This window comes from Littorina saxatilis, linkage group LG15 (genome assembly GCF_037325665.1).
Source record: "Littorina saxatilis isolate snail1 linkage group LG15, US_GU_Lsax_2.0, whole genome shotgun sequence".
Classification (NCBI taxonomy): domain Eukaryota; kingdom Metazoa; phylum Mollusca; class Gastropoda; order Littorinimorpha; family Littorinidae; genus Littorina; species Littorina saxatilis.
In genome coordinates, this window is record NC_090259.1 from 3702409 (window position 1) to 3719364 (window position 16956).

At 45.2% G+C, this 16956-nt stretch overlaps 1 protein-coding gene across 4 annotated transcripts in view; it reads left to right on the forward strand.

Annotated features, from left to right (window-relative positions):
• LOC138948225 (complement C3-like) overlaps positions 1–16956 on the forward strand; it is a 56515-nt gene that overhangs the window by 31584 nt on the left and 7975 nt on the right. For 2 of the 4 annotated variants that reach the window (XM_070319738.1, XM_070319735.1), the window contains exons 16-34: positions 70–163; positions 960–1142; positions 1639–1780; positions 2440–2668; positions 3241–3450; positions 3660–3762; positions 4182–4283; positions 4916–5104; positions 5477–5552; positions 6100–6256; positions 8464–8538; positions 9567–9738; positions 10280–10491; positions 11374–11535; positions 12101–12273; positions 12876–13017; positions 13665–13813; positions 14417–14504; positions 15284–15352. In XM_070319738.1, the coding sequence (XP_070175839.1) occupies positions 70–163; positions 960–1142; positions 1639–1780; positions 2440–2668; positions 3241–3450; positions 3660–3762; positions 4182–4283; positions 4916–5104; positions 5477–5552; positions 6100–6256; positions 8464–8538; positions 9567–9738; positions 10280–10491; positions 11374–11535; positions 12101–12273; positions 12876–13017; positions 13665–13813; positions 14417–14504; positions 15284–15352 (2727 nt within the window). Of the gene's footprint in view, positions 1–69; positions 164–959; positions 1143–1638; positions 1781–2439; positions 2669–3240; positions 3451–3659; positions 3763–4181; positions 4284–4915; positions 5105–5476; positions 5553–6099; positions 6257–8463; positions 8539–9566; positions 9739–10279; positions 10492–11373; positions 11536–12100; positions 12274–12875; positions 13018–13664; positions 13814–14416; positions 14505–15283; positions 15353–15731; positions 15852–16956 lie in introns of those variants that run through there. The other 2 variants (XM_070319737.1, XM_070319736.1) reach the window with 2 other exon arrangements.

A 16956-nucleotide genomic window follows, 5' to 3' on the forward strand; every position in this document is an offset into this window, starting at 1 on the left:
ATCAGTGCGTGACAGAGAGTGGTGCATGTATTTGTACCGATAGTGACGTCCGCCCTTTCTATTGACCAGGGCTCAGGGCTGACCATCCTGTCCAACACGGGGCTGGCCACTCTGCCCAGGAGCACGGACAACTGTCGGGCCAAGGCCGTGCGGCGACGGAGAGGTACAGTTCAAAACCCCTCCCTCTTAATACCCTGTTTTCTGAGATGTTTTGTTGATAACAATTGCAAGTTTACACCCATTACTAGTGGGATTCCTTTTCAGACCCGATTTTCTCAGATTTGTCGAGGTCTCAGGGGGAAGGAGGGGCTTCACTGTAAATACAAAGTGAAAAAACAAAGGATTACTGTACTCACCGATACAAGAACGAGACAAGACGATACGAATTTTCGCTTATGGAAGCTTCATCGGGAAAAACAAGAACACAAAAGACAACAAAAAGCAGACGCAACATAAGCGAAAATTCGTATCGTCTTGTCTCGTTCTTGTATCGGTGAGTACAGTAATCCTTTGTTTTTTTAACTTTGTTCATCTTACCACAGTCACTTCGTTGTTTAGACTTAAAAACAGTTTTAACGATGAGACACACTGTCAAAGTGTGCGTGTGTTAATTGAGTAGAACAAGACCAGCCATATCAAAGTAGAGCAGACTGCTGATAAGAAGGAAGAGAGAGAAATTGAAATGACAAGAGATGAGATTTTTGGGGTGCATTTCAACTGTTGTGCTTGAAATAGTCTTGTACTCAGTTGCTAGAATAGGTGTCAGAAGTTTAAAGTTTTGTCATGTATTGTTTGATTAATTGATTAACAGACTGAGTGAGTGAGTGAGCGAGTAAGTGAATGAGTGAGTGGGAGAGTAAGCGAGAGACTTTGTGAGAAGTTTGTTGATAGCTCGGTCAATAAATTGATTGACTAGCTTGTTGATTGAGCCAGTGATATTTTATCAATTTGTCCAAAAGCAATATCAATGGAAGATGTCTGCTGTAAGGAGGGTGCCCGAATGAAGATCCAAGACCCGCAACTCTGTCACAAAGCGGCAAAGGAAGTGAAGAAGCTGACTGGATTGAGCGCATGCGCGATGCAGTTTTTCCGGTGCTGCCGAGACATGAACAGGACGGAGCTGTTTACCAACAGTAGCGGTAGTAAGTCTATGTGTGTGTGTGTGTGTGTGTGTGTGTGTGTGTGTGTGTGGGTGTATGTGTATGTTTGTGTGTGTGTGTGTGTGTGTGTGTGGGTGTATGTGTGTGTATGTGTGTGTGTATGTGTGTGTGTGCGTGTGTGCGTGTTTGTGTGAGTGTGTGTGTGTGTGTGTGAATGTGTATGTTTGTGTGTGTGTGTGTGTGTGAATGTGTGTTTGTGTGTGTGAGTTTGTGTGTGTGTGTGTGTGTGTGTGAGTGTGTTTGATCTTGCATGCATATCTTAGTGCGTGTGATGTCTAAACGTGCGTGACCTTCAGTGTATCTAGGTGTGTGTATATCTTTGTATGTGCGAATGTAAATATAAGAATTTGGGTCGATGATATGGATGGTTTTCGAGAGAGTTCGTAAAATCAATTGATTGGCTACATTTCAATTCTTGCGGTGTGTTGGTGGGTGTGTACACGTGCCAGCTGACAGTGTGTTTGTGTGTATGTTTGAGGGATTCAGGGCGGTCGGGACCAAGAGGAGGGGTTGTTTGACGTCACACTGGAGGATGACGTCATGATGCCACTGAGTGACGAAACTGTTCCAATCAGATCCAACTTCCCGGAGTCCTGGTGGTTTGAGGACTTCACGCTGGGGTGAGATGGTTCTTCCAACTCTTGTATTCCCCCTCCACCCACTCCTCCCCTTATCACAGTCCCCGTTTACTCGCTCCTAAACTCCAGACACATGTAACATCAAAGGCCCACGCCGCATCGTGAAAACAGTTCGCATCGCCATCTTGTTAGGCTTTTACACTGGGTAAGACCATCCCTGCACTTGGTCAAATACCGAAAATGAACAGCCTAGGTGCTCTCTGTACACAGTTAAAAAAATATATAATAAAGAAATGATTTCCTAAAAGCCACTGGTGCCTTTTGGGAAATAAATTCTTAACAATAGGAGAGATGAAACGTTGCCAGACCACCAAAGTAGGCCTTCCGGGCTGTGGAAGTGTCTCAAGGCGCGAGACAACGCGTGACCATACCTTTTGACGTGACAGCATTTTTTGTGTGTTTGACAAGCAGTAGGCGTGTGCCCGAGGGAGGGGCTTCGTGTGGCCCCGCCCCCTAATGTGACAGCTGTCAAAAGTAGCTTTTCTTTTTCTTGTAATTGACAAACACAAAGGAGAAATGGAGCTAGACTTTGCTCTGCCAGACTCCATAACCACATGGGTGTTACAAGCAGTGGGCATTGTAGCCCCGCCTCTCAACACGACACATGTCCATTTATATTTGTTTTTTCCTGTGATTGACAGACCAACAGGAGAGATGGAGCTCGACTTCGCTCTGCCAGACTCCATAACCACGTGGGTGTTACAAGCAGTGGGCGTGTCGCCGAGGGAGGGGCTATGTGTGGCCCCGCCCCTCAACGTGACAGCCTTCAGACCGTTCTTCGTGCACGTGGACCTGCCCTACACTGTAGTCAGGCTGGAGCAGCTGGAGGTGCGCGCCACAGTCTACAACTACATGCAGCGATCTCTCAAAGTGAGTTATGTGTGGTAGATTAAGTTTTGTGTCAAGGCGTTCGATTTGAACATTTTATTTATCTGGCTGTCTAACTGCCCATGTGTCCGGGTAGCTCTTTCAGTCTACCTATCAGGCTAACTGTCTATTTTCTCTCTCTCTCTCTCTCTCTCTCTCTCTCTCTCTCTCTCTCTCTCTCTCTCTCTCTCTCTCTCTCTCTCTCTCTCTCTCTCTCCTGCCCCCGTTCTTTCTTTGTATCGATCTATCTTTCTGTCTATCTGTCTGTCTGTCTGTCTGACTTACAGTGTGCGGTGAATGTCTTGTTGTGTACAAAATACTCATACAGATCATTGTGTGTTTTAATGCTTCAAGGTAAAATGTAGTTTAACAAGTTTATCCTTCCATTTTTATTGTTCGGGATCCATTAAATCACACACATTTCTACGTGTGACATGTTCGTCTTCCCTGTCACAAGACCGTGGAAGCTGTTTGTTATTCTTGTGAGAATCTACTTCAATCCTTCCTTGTGAGAATCTACTTCAATCCTTCAAGTTATCTGTACTTACGTTCACACACATTTCTCATCATGACAGGTACGTCTGTTTCTGCAAAGTGTGGAGGGCGTGTGTTATTCCGGGGTGTCCGGGAAGAACTCGGAAGCCTTCGTGGTCGAGGTAGCTCCCAATGACGCCACTTCCGTTTATTTTCCCATCGTGCCTTTGGAGATGGGCAAGTTTCCGGTGCGCGTGTTCGCCATTTCCGCCTGGGGCAGAGACGCCGTGGAGAAAACTTTGAGAGTGGAGGTGAGTTCGTGATTGAAGACACTGTTGTTGTTGTAGTTGTAGTCGATGTTGTAGCTACAGTTTAGTTGTTGTTGCTGTTGTTATTATTGTTGTTGTTGTCGTTTTGTTGTTGTTGTTGTTGTTGCTGATGATGCTGACGATGACGATGACGATGATGATGATGATGATGATGATGATGATGATGATGATGATGATTGTTGTATTAACAGGGCGAGGGTCTGGAGAAGGTGCACACCGTGTCAGTGCTTCTGGACCCCAGCGGCAAGAGATTCGTCCGGGACAGGCGGGGCAACCAGACCTTCTCTCTCACCAGTCAGTTACCTCTCTTTGTCTGCATCTCTATCTAATCAGCGAATATTTAATTGCTGTTTTGATTACTTGAAACAGTTTTGTAGCTTTTGACACTGAAACATATTGATGAGGTTCTGACACATTATGCTTGTACTAATTGTACACCTTAGAGTTCCAGCGTTTGAATCGCTAGTTATAGCAAATACCTCACACACGGAAATCGTGAATCATCTACATGTTAAACTCTCTTTCTTCTCTTTATCTGATTTATTAACGACCAAACGATGCAAGCATTTTAATATTTATGTAAACATTTATGTAAATGTATAAACAGCTTTTCTCGTATTGTATGGCTTAAGGCTTGATTCCAAGCAAATTACGATTCTAGTGCTTATCAAAATACAAAGTTACTTTCAAGTCGCGTCCTTGGTCATTTTCAGACACAGTTGTGGCCGAAGAACAGAAACAGGAAGTTCAGCTCGACCTTGACCTCCCTTCAGAGGTCATCCCCGACACAGAGAGCTGTACTGTCAGCGCAATGGGTAACTGACAGCATCTCCCTTTGCATATTAACTGTTTAATTTTTCATTTGCCTTTTGTGATTAATTGTGTGTGTGTTAGTGTGTGTTAGTGTGTTATTGTGTGTGTTAGTGTGTTAGTGTGTGTGTGTGTGTGTGTGTGTGTGTGTGTGTGTGTTTACATGTGTGTCGGTGTCTGAGTGTGTTATTTTTACCTCTTTTTTTCTTACCTTATGACGAAGTTATTCGTTTTGGGCAAGTTTCACACTCTATAATTGTGCCACCCAAAAGGAACTGTAGCAGAATAATAGGTTCATCCTTTTGTTCCTCTCTGTCATTTTCATTGGTTGCCTGTCTGTATTTTGACTCCACTTTCTACCTGCATGAGTCGTTGGCCCGTTCCACAAAATACGCTTGCAGAACAAACACACCCTTCAAATCTTTCGAGCTTCGTTTTGCTTACACCACAAAGCATTCGACTTAAACCAAGGACATATTTTTAAGTAAAATGGTTTTAATACAAGTTATTGATTCTACCAAAATGTGTCTCGAATTCTACACAGATACTGCATCCGAGTAAATTGCTCTCCTGCATCAGTTCATAGGAGAAACAAAAATATCGTTTGTACAATTTTATTTTTTTTGTCTTCCGCCAGGTGACTTGCTGGGCCCGACAGTACGTGGTATAGTGGATGGAGCCGAGGAGATGTTGAAATTGCCGACAGGGTGCGGGGAGCAGAATCTCATCTACATGGGACCCAACGTCTACACCATGAGATATCTCAAGGCCGTCGGCCGTCTCACCTCCACCATTGAGAAGAAGGCCAGAGCCTACATCAGACAGGGTGAGATTGATAGGAATCTCTTGTTTGTGTGAGATTGTTTGTAGTCAAAACTTAGCATTTCTGTCGCCCAGTGGTGGATAAACTTAGGCTTTTAAAAGGGACTGACCCCATAGTTTTGAGTAATGGTCATGTGTCTTTCTTTTTGAGAATTTATTTGTTTAAGTTCACTTTCATGTACTCAGTCGATGAGTGTGTGTGCGTGCGTGTGTGTGTGTGCGTTCGTGCGTGCTTGAGTTCGTGCGTGCGTGTTTGCGTGCGTTTTTCTATGCGTGCGTGTGTGTGTGCGCGCGCGTGTGTGTGTAAGTTGAAAATATATTAAAAAAAGAAGATAGCACAAACAAAAGACACAATATTGACGTAGTTGTGCGGCAGGTTTGATGCGACAGATGACCTTCAGGAAGGACGACGGGTCATACGGCACGTGGCCTCACGCTGACTCCAGTACTTGGTAAACATGACCTTCTCTTTCTCCATAACTATGCTTTCTGCTCAAACATGAGTTCAAACTACTCGGATAACTCTCAGTCCTGTCTCATTTTGGATGTTGAAACTACCGAACTAACTTACAATTCGGTTTCCTTTCGGTGGTTAAACATGCCTTGATATGCAATTTTAGTGGAACAATATTTGTGTACAAGTGAATTTTTTGTTTCCTCGGTGTACGGAACAGTCTCGGGTTTTTGAAGTCATTGAATACTTTCACAAGAATCGCATCAACCGGAAATGCTGTGTATTTTATCAGAACAACAGTTCTCCAATTACTAGAAATGAATTTGACAACTGGTCATTCGTACTCTAATATAGGTCCCTGGTACCGGTAATTATTCATGTGACTGGTTTCTTCGTGAAAAAGATATCGCATTCACAGTGTTTTAAACTTGGTTGGACTGTATGGGGAAATCGAATAATACGTTAATGTGAAAGCCAGGATGTATACTTGAAAAGAAATGCCGGAATAGAGATATGAAAATCTCGATCTTTGCATTCGTGTTCAGGTTGACTGCGTTCGCGATGAAGGTACTGTGCCAGACCAACAACTTCGTTCCGGTTGATATGAACGCTACCTGCGTCTCGCTTCACTGGCTACGCACACGGCAGAGAACTGACGGTTCCTTCATGGAAGACGTGTGGGTCACTCATCGTGAAATGCTGGTGGGTCCTACTTTATGTTGACTGACTTTCTTCTGTTTCTTCATATTTTTGAAATATGCAAATATCTCTTTTTTTGCGCTTACAACAGATTCTTGCACGTTTGAAACTTCACTTTGAGGGTAGCACTCCAAATAATTTATTTTAATATGCTCCACAATAGACACTTTTTGGAAATAACTCCGTCGTTATAACAGCACAGAATGCATTCAAATAGGATCTCCTTTTTCACTGTGATTTCTTTGATTGGCGCAACTCTTCTACAGCCCATAGCAATCAGCCCATAACAATCAGCCTATAACAATCAGCCCATAACAAGCAGCCCATAACAATCAGCCCATAACAATCAGCCCATAACAATCAGCCCATAACAATCAGCCCATAACAATCAGCCCATAGCAATCAGCCCATAACAATCAGCCCATAACAATCAGCCCATAACAATCAGCCCATAACAATCAGCCCATAACAATCAGCCCATAACAATCAGCCCATAACAATCAGTCCATAGCAATCAGCCCTTAACAATCAGCCCATAACAATCAGCCCATAACAATCAGCCCATAACAATCAGTCCATAGCAATCAGCCTATAACAATCAGCCAATAGCAATCAGCCCATAACAATCAGCCTATAACAATCAGCCCATAACAATCAGCCCATAACAGTCAGCCCATAACAATCAGCCCATAACAATCAGCCCATAACAATCAGCCCATAACAATCAGCCCATAGCAATCAGCCCATAACAATCAGCCCATAACAGTCAGCCCATAACAATCAGCCCATAACAATCAGCCAATAGCAATCAGCCCATAACAATCAGCCTATAACAATCAGTCCATAACAATCAGCCCATAGCAATCAGCCCATAACAATCAGTCCATAGCAATCAGCCCATAGCAATCAGCCCATAACAATCAGTCCATAACAATCAGCCCATAACAATCAGTCCATAACAATCAGCCCATAGCAATCAGCCCATAACAATCAGCCAATAGCAATCAGCCCATAACAATCAGCCCATAACAATCAGCCCATAACAAGCAGCCCATAACAATCAGCCCATAAACAGTCAGCCCATAACAATCAGCCCATAACAGTCAGCCCATAGCAATCAGCCCATAACTGTCAGCCCATAGCAATCAGTCCATAGCAATCAGCCCATAACAATCAGCCCATAGCATTCAGCCCATAACAATCAGCCCATAACAATAAGCCCATAACAATCAGCCCATAGCAATCAGCCCATAGCAATCAGCCCATAACAATCAGCCCATAACAATCAGCCCATAACAATCAGCCCATAGCAATCAGCCCATAACAATCAGCCCATAGCAATCAGCCCATAGCAATCAGCCCATAACAATCAGTCCATAGCAATCAGCCCATAACAATCAGCCCATAGCATTCAGCCCATAACAGTAAGCCCATAACAATCAGCCCATAACAGTAAGCCCATAGCAATCAGCCCATAACAATCAGCCCATAACAATCAGCCCATAACAATCAGCCCATAACAATCAGCCTATAACAATCAGCCCATAACAATCAGCCTATAACAATCAGCCCATAGCAATCAGCCCATAACAAGCAGCCCATAACAATCAGCCCATAACAATCAGCCCATAACAATCAGCCCATAACAATCAGCCCATAGCAATCAGCCCATAACAATCAGCCCATAACAGTCAGCCCATAACAATCAGCCCATAACAATCAGCCCATAAACAGTCAGCCCATAACAATCAGTCCATAACAATCAGCCCATAACAACACCGAACGTCGTCTATTCATAATGTTGACTTTTAATGTGAAACTGGGCAATTAACCCCCAGGTCAAATTAACCTTACGTCTAACTTACCAGCCTTGGTCGTTTTCCTTAGATTTTTAGGATTTTGAAATAGGGTTTGTATGGGTTATGACAGAGTAAATACCCTTGCTTTCAGCACGTGCTCCTTGTCTATGTGTTTCAGACACATCCCTCGCTAGTGACTGGCCTATATTGTCTTCAGACACATCCCTCGCTAGTGACTGGCCTATATTGTCCTGTTGGAAAGTTTGACTCACTAAAAGCAAGAGTATTCACTCTTTCACCACCCTCACAAACCCGACAGATATATTTCCGAAGAGCGTCTGATGACTTGCTATCCCGTCTTGTATATTGCTGGCCATTCCTTGTGGTGTTAAGACTGTGTGTGTTTTGCAGGGAGGGGTGAATGGAGACATGTCAGTGACCGCCTTCGTCCTCATCGCCATGTTGGAATGCCCTTGTATGGAACAGGTAAGTCACGTGACTTCTCACGTCTACTGCATGGTTTGCATCTTTGGCGGGGAAATTTCTCAGTCCATAGCGGCGCTGTCTTCTAAACTAGGTGTTGCTATCCTAGTGGGTTCGATCTCCACGTTCGGCGAGGGATTTCTTTCCCAGAGTCAACTTTGTGCAGACTCTCCTCGGTGTCCGAACACCCCCTGTGTGTACGCAAGCGCACGATAAAGATCCCAATTTCACAGCGAACGTCTCAGGGCTTAGAAACAAGAATACACGCATGCCGGAAAAAGAAGCCAAAAAAGGGTAGCGCCGTACTGTATGGCAGCTCGCTTTCCCCAGTGAGAAAGCTGCCCGATTTTCCACGAGGGTAACCGCACAGATGATATGATATATTATCCTTATCCTCTTACAAAGTCATGGAGATTCAAAGTCATTTGCACAGTCGAACACCAACGTGGTCAGTAAAACAAAGACAGTATGAGAACAACGTGCAGTTCACGCAGGCAATACGACAGAGTCGACAAACAGACCAATCAAGCGACAGGCAGAGAGACGGACACATGCGATTTGGATTTGTTTGTCTGTTTTGCTTAATATTTGTCAATCTGTTCAACTTTGTTTCTGTCCACCCATTCCAATTCAATTCAATTCAATTCAATTTTCCATTCAATTCAGTTCAACTTTATTTTCTCAATGTAGGACAGGCAGCCATTTTTCTTTTTGTCGTCTGACAATCTGTCTCCGCGCAAAAGAAACAGGCCGTCAGAGTGGTCTCCCCTTGACACACACTGTATTATCCACTGCTGTACTGTACCCCCAACACGCCGTCAGAGCAGAGTCGTCTCTCCTTGACACACACTGTATTATCCACTGCTGTACTGTATGCCCCCCCCCCCCTCTCCCCCTCCCCCCCCCCCCCCCCAAAGGTCGGATGGGAGACACACAGCGCACGTCAGGGGACAGTATCCAGGGTAGACTAAAATAGATCTGAGCTTCATTGCGACCCCTCTTTCTTCCAATGTGTATACTGTACCCCCCAGGACCGAGGCGACATGATAGCGCGCGCCATGCAGTACCTGGAGCATCGCCTGGAGGTCAAGCAGCGACCCCTGACGGCGGCCATCACGGCCTACGCCCTGGCCCTGGCTGGCAGCAAGTGGTCAAAGGAGTTCAACATGAAGCTGATGGACCAGGTGCTGTCCACACCCCAAGGTCAGTTTCAGGTGTCACAAGGTAGGTTACAGGTGTACTAAGGTCAGTTACAGGTGTACCAAGGTCAGTTACAGGTGTACCAAGGTCAGTTTCAGGTGTACCAAGGTCAGTTACAGGTGTACCAAGGTCAGTTTCAGGTGTAACAAGTTCAGTTACAGACGTCACAACAGTGACAGTTGTAGCAGTACATCACACTTATGGACCGATGCTGGCTACGCGCGTTAAGGTGGGTTACAGGTGTAACACGATGTAAGCAGGTAATTCAGTGGGCAAGGGACTTTGGCATGGAAAGTCAGGTACTTGTGTCAAACAGGGTAACATGGGACTTCTGGACCAGATGATGTCTATACCCCAAGGTCACTTAAAGCCGAACATCCGTCTCCAGGAAATCAAGTCTTGTTACTTTGGAACGCCACTTAGCTTAATTTAGCGTTACCAACACAAAACAGTAGAGCTACATCTGCCGCGCGCCGATGTTTAGCTAAGGTATAACTACGTAGTCCTGTCTGTACTTGAACCTGTTTGTCGGCATTGTCTGCAGGCCTCAAGTACTGGAGCTACGCTGGGGACGAGGATTTCGGTGAGGAAGACAAACCGTACTGGTACGTCAAGAAACCCGGCGCCTTGGCTGTCGAGACCACGGCTTACGCATTGCTGACGCAACTGACCTTGAATGACGTCACTGCCAGCAACCCTATCGTGGCCTGGCTTCTGCAGCAAAGAGAGGAACACGGCTCTTTCGTTTCCACGCAGGTTGTTTGTCTGTCTGTCTGTGTCTCTCTTTCTCTATTCTCCGGTATGTCTGTCTAAATGCTGAAGGGGGGGGGGGGGGGGGGGGGGGGGGGGGGCAAGAGAGAGAGAAAGAGAGAGAGAGACAGACAGACAGGCAGAAACGGAGACTGAGAAAGAGATATAGAGGGTGGGGGGAGGCAAGAGAGAGAGAGAGACAGAGAGACAGAGAGACAGAAAGAGACAGAGAGAGACTGAGAGGCAGAAAGAGAGAGAGAGAGAGAGAGAGAGAGAGAGAGAGAGAGAGAGAGAGAGAGAGAAAGAGAGAAGCAGACAGAGACGGAGACAGAGAAAGAGATATAGGGGGGGGGGGGGGGGGGCGCAAGAGAGACAGGCAGACAGACAGACAGGGACAGAGAGACTGAGAAAGAGAGATAGAGAGTGTGTAGATGGCGAGAGTGTAGATTGAAAGAGAGAGACTAGACATGAGTGGAGGTGGGTAAGTAGCCTATTTCTATCAGTGTACACAGAGTAGGTTAACACAAGTTCCGACTTCGGGTTCAGTTTTTGGGTTGCAAAACGAGAGGAGACAGCCAAGCTTGTTAGAATGTTTACAATGTTGTCTCATAAACCCCCCCCCCCCCCCAAATACAAAAAATATAAAAACCTAAAAAAATCAAACAACAAGAGAAGTGAGTGTAAAATGATATAGGGGCCTACAGATAAAATGATATAGGGGCCTATAGATAAAATGATATAGGGGCCTACAGATAAAATGATATAGGGGCCTACAGATAAAATGATATAGGGGCCTACAGACAAAATTTAAAAAAAAATGTATATTTAATAAAAAATCGAGCAACCAAATAATCAAAGAGACTGGGTCTTTCTTGTGTCCCCGTGCAGGACACCGTGATCGCGCTACAAGCGCTGTCCGAGTACAGCATCAAGTCCTTCTCCGCCATCTTGGACATGACGTGTCACGTGACGTCAGAGGTGGACGACAAGTTCCAGAAAACCTTCTCCCTCACCAGAGAGGACGCGCTCGTTCTCAAGTCCGTCCCTGAGGTAAGAGACAGCTTAAAGGTGTATGTGTATGTAATTTATGTGTGTGTGTGTGTGTGTGTGTGTGTGTGTGTGTGTGTGTGTGTGTGTGTGTGTGTGTACCGGAGGTCAGTGATTTTTTCGGAGAACAATGACTGTCTTGGTGTGTGTCAAATGTCCTATTGTTTTTGTCAAAACGCAAATAACTGTTAAGATACAGTGTACATCATTCTTACTTCGCCAAGGTCTGTAGGTTTTAAAGGCTAACTGACTCACGTTACCTTTTCTGGGCCAGGCGTGGCGACCTTTGCCAGAACACACGAGTCGAAGTGAAAGACTTCAGTCCGGGTCAAACTGTAGGCTACCCTCAGTGCAGTTAACATCCCAGACTTACGTCTCTTAACTCGACCTCTGCATACCGGCTCTGATAAATAAATTCACGAAGCAAACACAAAAAATAAAGAAAAAAAGAAAGGATAAATCTTTCCAAGCAAAATTGTTTCAGCAAAGTATTTTGGATTCACATGTTATTCTCGCTTTTTATAAAATTGAGGCTCTAAATTGTTCCCTGCAAACGTTGACTGTTAAGGTCCCAACTGGCGGCAAGCTGTTGTTCGAGGCGTCAGGCACGGGAGTTGGCGTCATGCATGTTGACGTCAGGTTCAACGTCCCCCACGACAACAACGTGTGCCGCTTTGACCTGACGGTGACGTCACGACGTCTGTCCAGCATGCTGCAGCACTTCTTCTGGCAGCCGCAGCAGTAAGTATGGTTGTCCATTTGCAGCATAATATATATTTTGCTCTGATAAAATTATTACTGTAGTGTTGGGACAATTTATATTTTGTGTGTAAAGGAATAAACATTCTGATCAGGAAGTTAGAATTTCGTGCAGAAACGAATAATTTTCTCAATGATTTGTTTTTACTTACGAATACAAGAAAAGCAACTGTATACGATTGAACAATAAAAAAAAGTCACCTTTGCACCAATGTAGTACGGTTTCGAACAATCCTGATTTTTAAAACTCCATTTATCACGCATAAACAAACACAAAGGGCAACAAAAAGCACAAGCGACCACTGTACTGTGTTGCGCTGTCCTGGTATCGGTCAGTTCACATTTTTTTATATTTTTTTTAACTTTGTTCATCTCACTACAGTCACTTTCTTGTTTAGATTACATAATTATTATTACAAATGATGTAATATTTTTACCAACAGGGAATAAGCAAGCATGAATGCACAATTGTATGTACTGAGGGATACATGTCTACAGACTGGCCCACAATGATGTGCATGGCAAACTTTTATTTTTTTATTTGTAATTTTTTTTAAAATAATGTGTTGTCTGCTAATTTTCAGTCAACAGCGGTGTGAGCCCTGTTCCATGGATTGCGATGAGCGTGAGGAGGAGGAGGAGGAGGAGGACATCGAGAATTTCACCTTCCCTCCCATCATCCCCAGGATCAGGGAGAAACTGGGACTGGATAAAGACAGGAAGAAGGTGGGCTGTTTTTCACTGTGGCCATCTTGTTATGTCTTTGTTTACGTCCGTCTCTCTCTCATAGTCTGTCTTAGTGTTGAATGATTGAAAACGAATAATCCCTGTCTGTTTCTCTGTCTGTCTGTCTGTCTGTCTGCCTGCCTGTCTGTCTGTCTGTCTGTCTGTCTGTCTGTCTGTCTGCCTCTCTGTCTGTCTGTCTGTCTGTCTGTCTGTCTGCCTGTCTGTCTGTTTGTCTGTCTGTCTGTCTGCCTGCCTGTCTGTCTGTCTGTCTGTCTCTCATTCTTTCTCTCAGTCTCTCTCTGTGTCTATACGTTTATCTCGCTCTATCTCTCTCCCTCATAGATCCGAACACAAGGGCTTACAGGGGGTGGGACCATTGATTTAACCGGTGTCTTTCCTGATGCATGATAAGCCATCTCTGTGCTGATACCGTAGTACCTGTCCTTGCGACCACCTCTCAAAGGCGACAACCTGCCCACAACGACCACTCCACAGGATCTCAGAGTTTTCTTCTAAATCTATACTTCACCTTTCATTGCGACCACCTGTCGATAAGGACCACTTTGGTTTGGTCCATTGGTTGGTCGTTACAGACAGGTTCCACCGTGCTCAGTATCTTAACAGAACGTTTGTCATTTCTCACACAGCAGCCCCCCACCACCCACACGGCGGGGACGAGGGTGGGTCGCCCCATGTCCAGGATTGGGCGAATACCCCGGGGACCCCGAGCCAGAGCCAGGCGCTCAGCGCTCATTGCGTCCAGTGCCAGGGTGCTGTGTGTTGAGGTCTGCACCAGGTAACGTCTTTTGGCTGAGTTTTCTGTGGGTGTGCTCACAGATACACACAGAGATAGAAACGCACAAATACAAAGTGACTCTAAATCAAAGGAGGCAGAGCGCTATTAAACACAGGGATGTTGCACATGTCATATGCATTTAGAGCGCTCATGTCCCTTTGTTTCAGATTATAACAGACACAGAGAGAAACCGAAACACTCACGAGTGCAAAAAGTAGTACGCACGCACGAACGCACACAAACACACACTCACTTACACACACACTCACTCAGACGTTCACTCACTCACTCACTTACTCACTCACTCACTCAAACGCAGGACCTTATTCTTAGCAACGAAGCAATAAAGGGCTGAACATTAATAATCTTGCCTCTTTCGCCGAAAGATATTGGTAAAAAGCATTATACTGCAGTTGAAGCCCACTGTTAAGAGCCCCCGATTTAATAATCCCTCCCTTTGAAAACCAGGTCTCCTCAGACTGTCTGTTCGTAACCTCTGTAAATAAAGCCCCATTTTAAGACTCTCTCTCTCAACTGTTTGACGGTCTTGGAAGGCGGGTTTCACTGTACGCATACCTGAGTGGATGCCGTGTGTTGCAACAGGTACCGCGGTGACCGAGAGACAGGGATGTCTGTGATAGACGTGGGGCTGTTCACGGGATACAAACCCATCACCAGTGACCTGCACAAAGTGAGTTCCTGCATTCTGTTGGGAGCGATTGCTCTGCTGAGAGAAATTGTATGTTTTGTTGTTGTTAAAGTGGATAAGCATGAATGCACACAAAACACAGACAGAAAGACAGTTAGACAGACAGACAGACAGACAGGTAGATAGACGGAAAGAAAGAAAGACAGACAGACACAGAGAGATGTACCCATTTGCAACATACCCACCGAGTCAGCCAGCTTCTCTCTGACTGGACTTCTTTCTGTCTTTGTCTGTGTCTTTCTCACTGTCTGTTTGTATGTATGTCTCTGTCTCTCTGTCTCTGTCTCTGTCTCTCTCTCCCTCTCTCACTCTCTCTCACTCTAGCTCTCTCTTTCTCTCTCTCTCTCTCACTCTCTCTCTCTCCCCCGCTCTCTCTTTTTCTCACTCTCTCTTTTGCATTCTCTCTCTCACTTTCTTTCTCTCTCTCTCTCTCCCTCCCTCTCTCTCTTTTACCCTCTCACTCCCTCACTCTCTCTGTCTCTGTCTCTACTTACAGTATCTTAATTGCTTCTTCTCTCAATTCCTCTTTTATTATTCTGGTTTTCTTTCCTTCTCAAATTTAGTCTCTCCTACGTTATCTCTGTTTCTGCATGGCTCATTACCCTCTTCCCCAATCCTCCCCCCCCCTCTCTCCCCACCTCGCACCTCTTTTCCTTCAACTTTCATTTATCGCAAACAATTGTTCACTGCCGGTTGAACCGTGTCGGTCAGCAACTTCTTTTTAAACTGTTATTTCGTTGTCCTTTCTCTCACTTGTTCAGCTGAAGGAAAGGGGGAAAGTGGACCACTATGAGATGTCCCAAAGATCTGTCATCCTCTACATTGATGAGGTAAAAGGTCCTTTTCCAAAAAGGTTTTTAATATGTATGTGTGTGTGTGTGTGTGTGTGTGTGTGTGTGTGTGTGTGTGTGTGTGTGTGTGTGTGTGTGTGTGTGTGTGTGTGTGTGTGTGTGTGTGTGTGTTTGTGTGTGTGTGTGTGTGTGTGTGTGTGTGTGTGTGTGTGTGTGTGTGTGGATTACATTATCGTGGGGTCACCGCCTGGCTGTGCATTTATAGGTGCCGTATGTCATTAAGTGACGTTGTTGTTGCCTGACACAGATATCCCACGAGAAAGCGGCACTGTGTCAAGTTCCGAGCTAAACAGGTGCATAGGTTGTACATGTATGGGTATCGTATGTCATTAAGTGACGTTGTTGTTGCCTGACACAGATATCCCACGAGAAGCGGCACTGTGTCAAGTTCCGAGCTAAACAGGTGCATAGGTTGTACATGTATGGGTATCGTATGTCATTAAGTGACGTTGTTGTTGCCTGACACAGATATCCCACGAGAAGCGGCACTGTGTCAAGTTCCGAGCTAAACAGGTGCATAGGTTGTACATGTATGGGTATCGTATGTCATTAAGTGACGTTGTTGTTGCCTGACACAGATATCCCACGAGAAGCGGCACTGTGTCAAGTTCCGAGCTAAACAGGTGCATAGGTTGTACATGTATGGGTATCGTATGTCATTAAGTGACGTTGTTGTTGCCTGACACAGATATCCCACAAGGAGCGGCACTGTGTCAAGTTCCGAGCTAAACAGGTGCATAGGTTGTACATGTATGGGTATCGTATGTCATCAAGTGACGTTGTTGTTGCCTGACACAGATATCCCACGAGAAGCGGCACTGTGTCAAGTTCCGAGCTAAACAGGTGCATAGGTTGTACATGTATGGGTATCGTATGTCATCAAGTGACGTTGTTGTTGCCTGACACAGATATCCCACAAGAAGCGGCACTCAGTGTGTCAAGTTCCGAGCTAAACAGGTGCATAGGTTGTACATGTATGGGTATCGTATGTCATCAAGTGACGTTGTTGTTGCCTGACACAGATATCCCACAAGGAGCGGCACTCAGTGTGTCAAGTTCCGAGCTAAACAGGTGCATAGGTTGTACATGTATGGGTATCGTATGTCATCAAGTGACGTTGTTGTTGCCTGACACAGATATCCCACAAGAAGCAGCACTCAGTGTGTCAAGTTCCGAGCTAAACAGGTGCATAGGTTGTACATGTATGGGTATCGTATGTCATCAAGTGACGTTGTTGTTGCCTGACACAGATATCCCACAAGAAGCGGCACTCAGTGTGTCAAGTTCCGAGCTAAACAGGTGCATAGGTTGTACATGTATGGGTATCGTATGTCATCAAGTGACGTTGTTGTTGCCTGACACAGATATCCCACAAGAAGCGGCACTCAGTGTGTCAAGTTCCGAGCTAAACAGGTGCATAGGTTGTACATGTATGGGTATCGTATGTCATCAAGTGACGTTGTTGTTGCCTGACACAGATATCCCACAAGAAGCGGCACTCAGTGTGTCAAGTTCCGAGCTAAACAGGTGCATAGGTTGTACATGTATGGGTATCGTATGTCATCAAGTGACGTTGTTGTTGC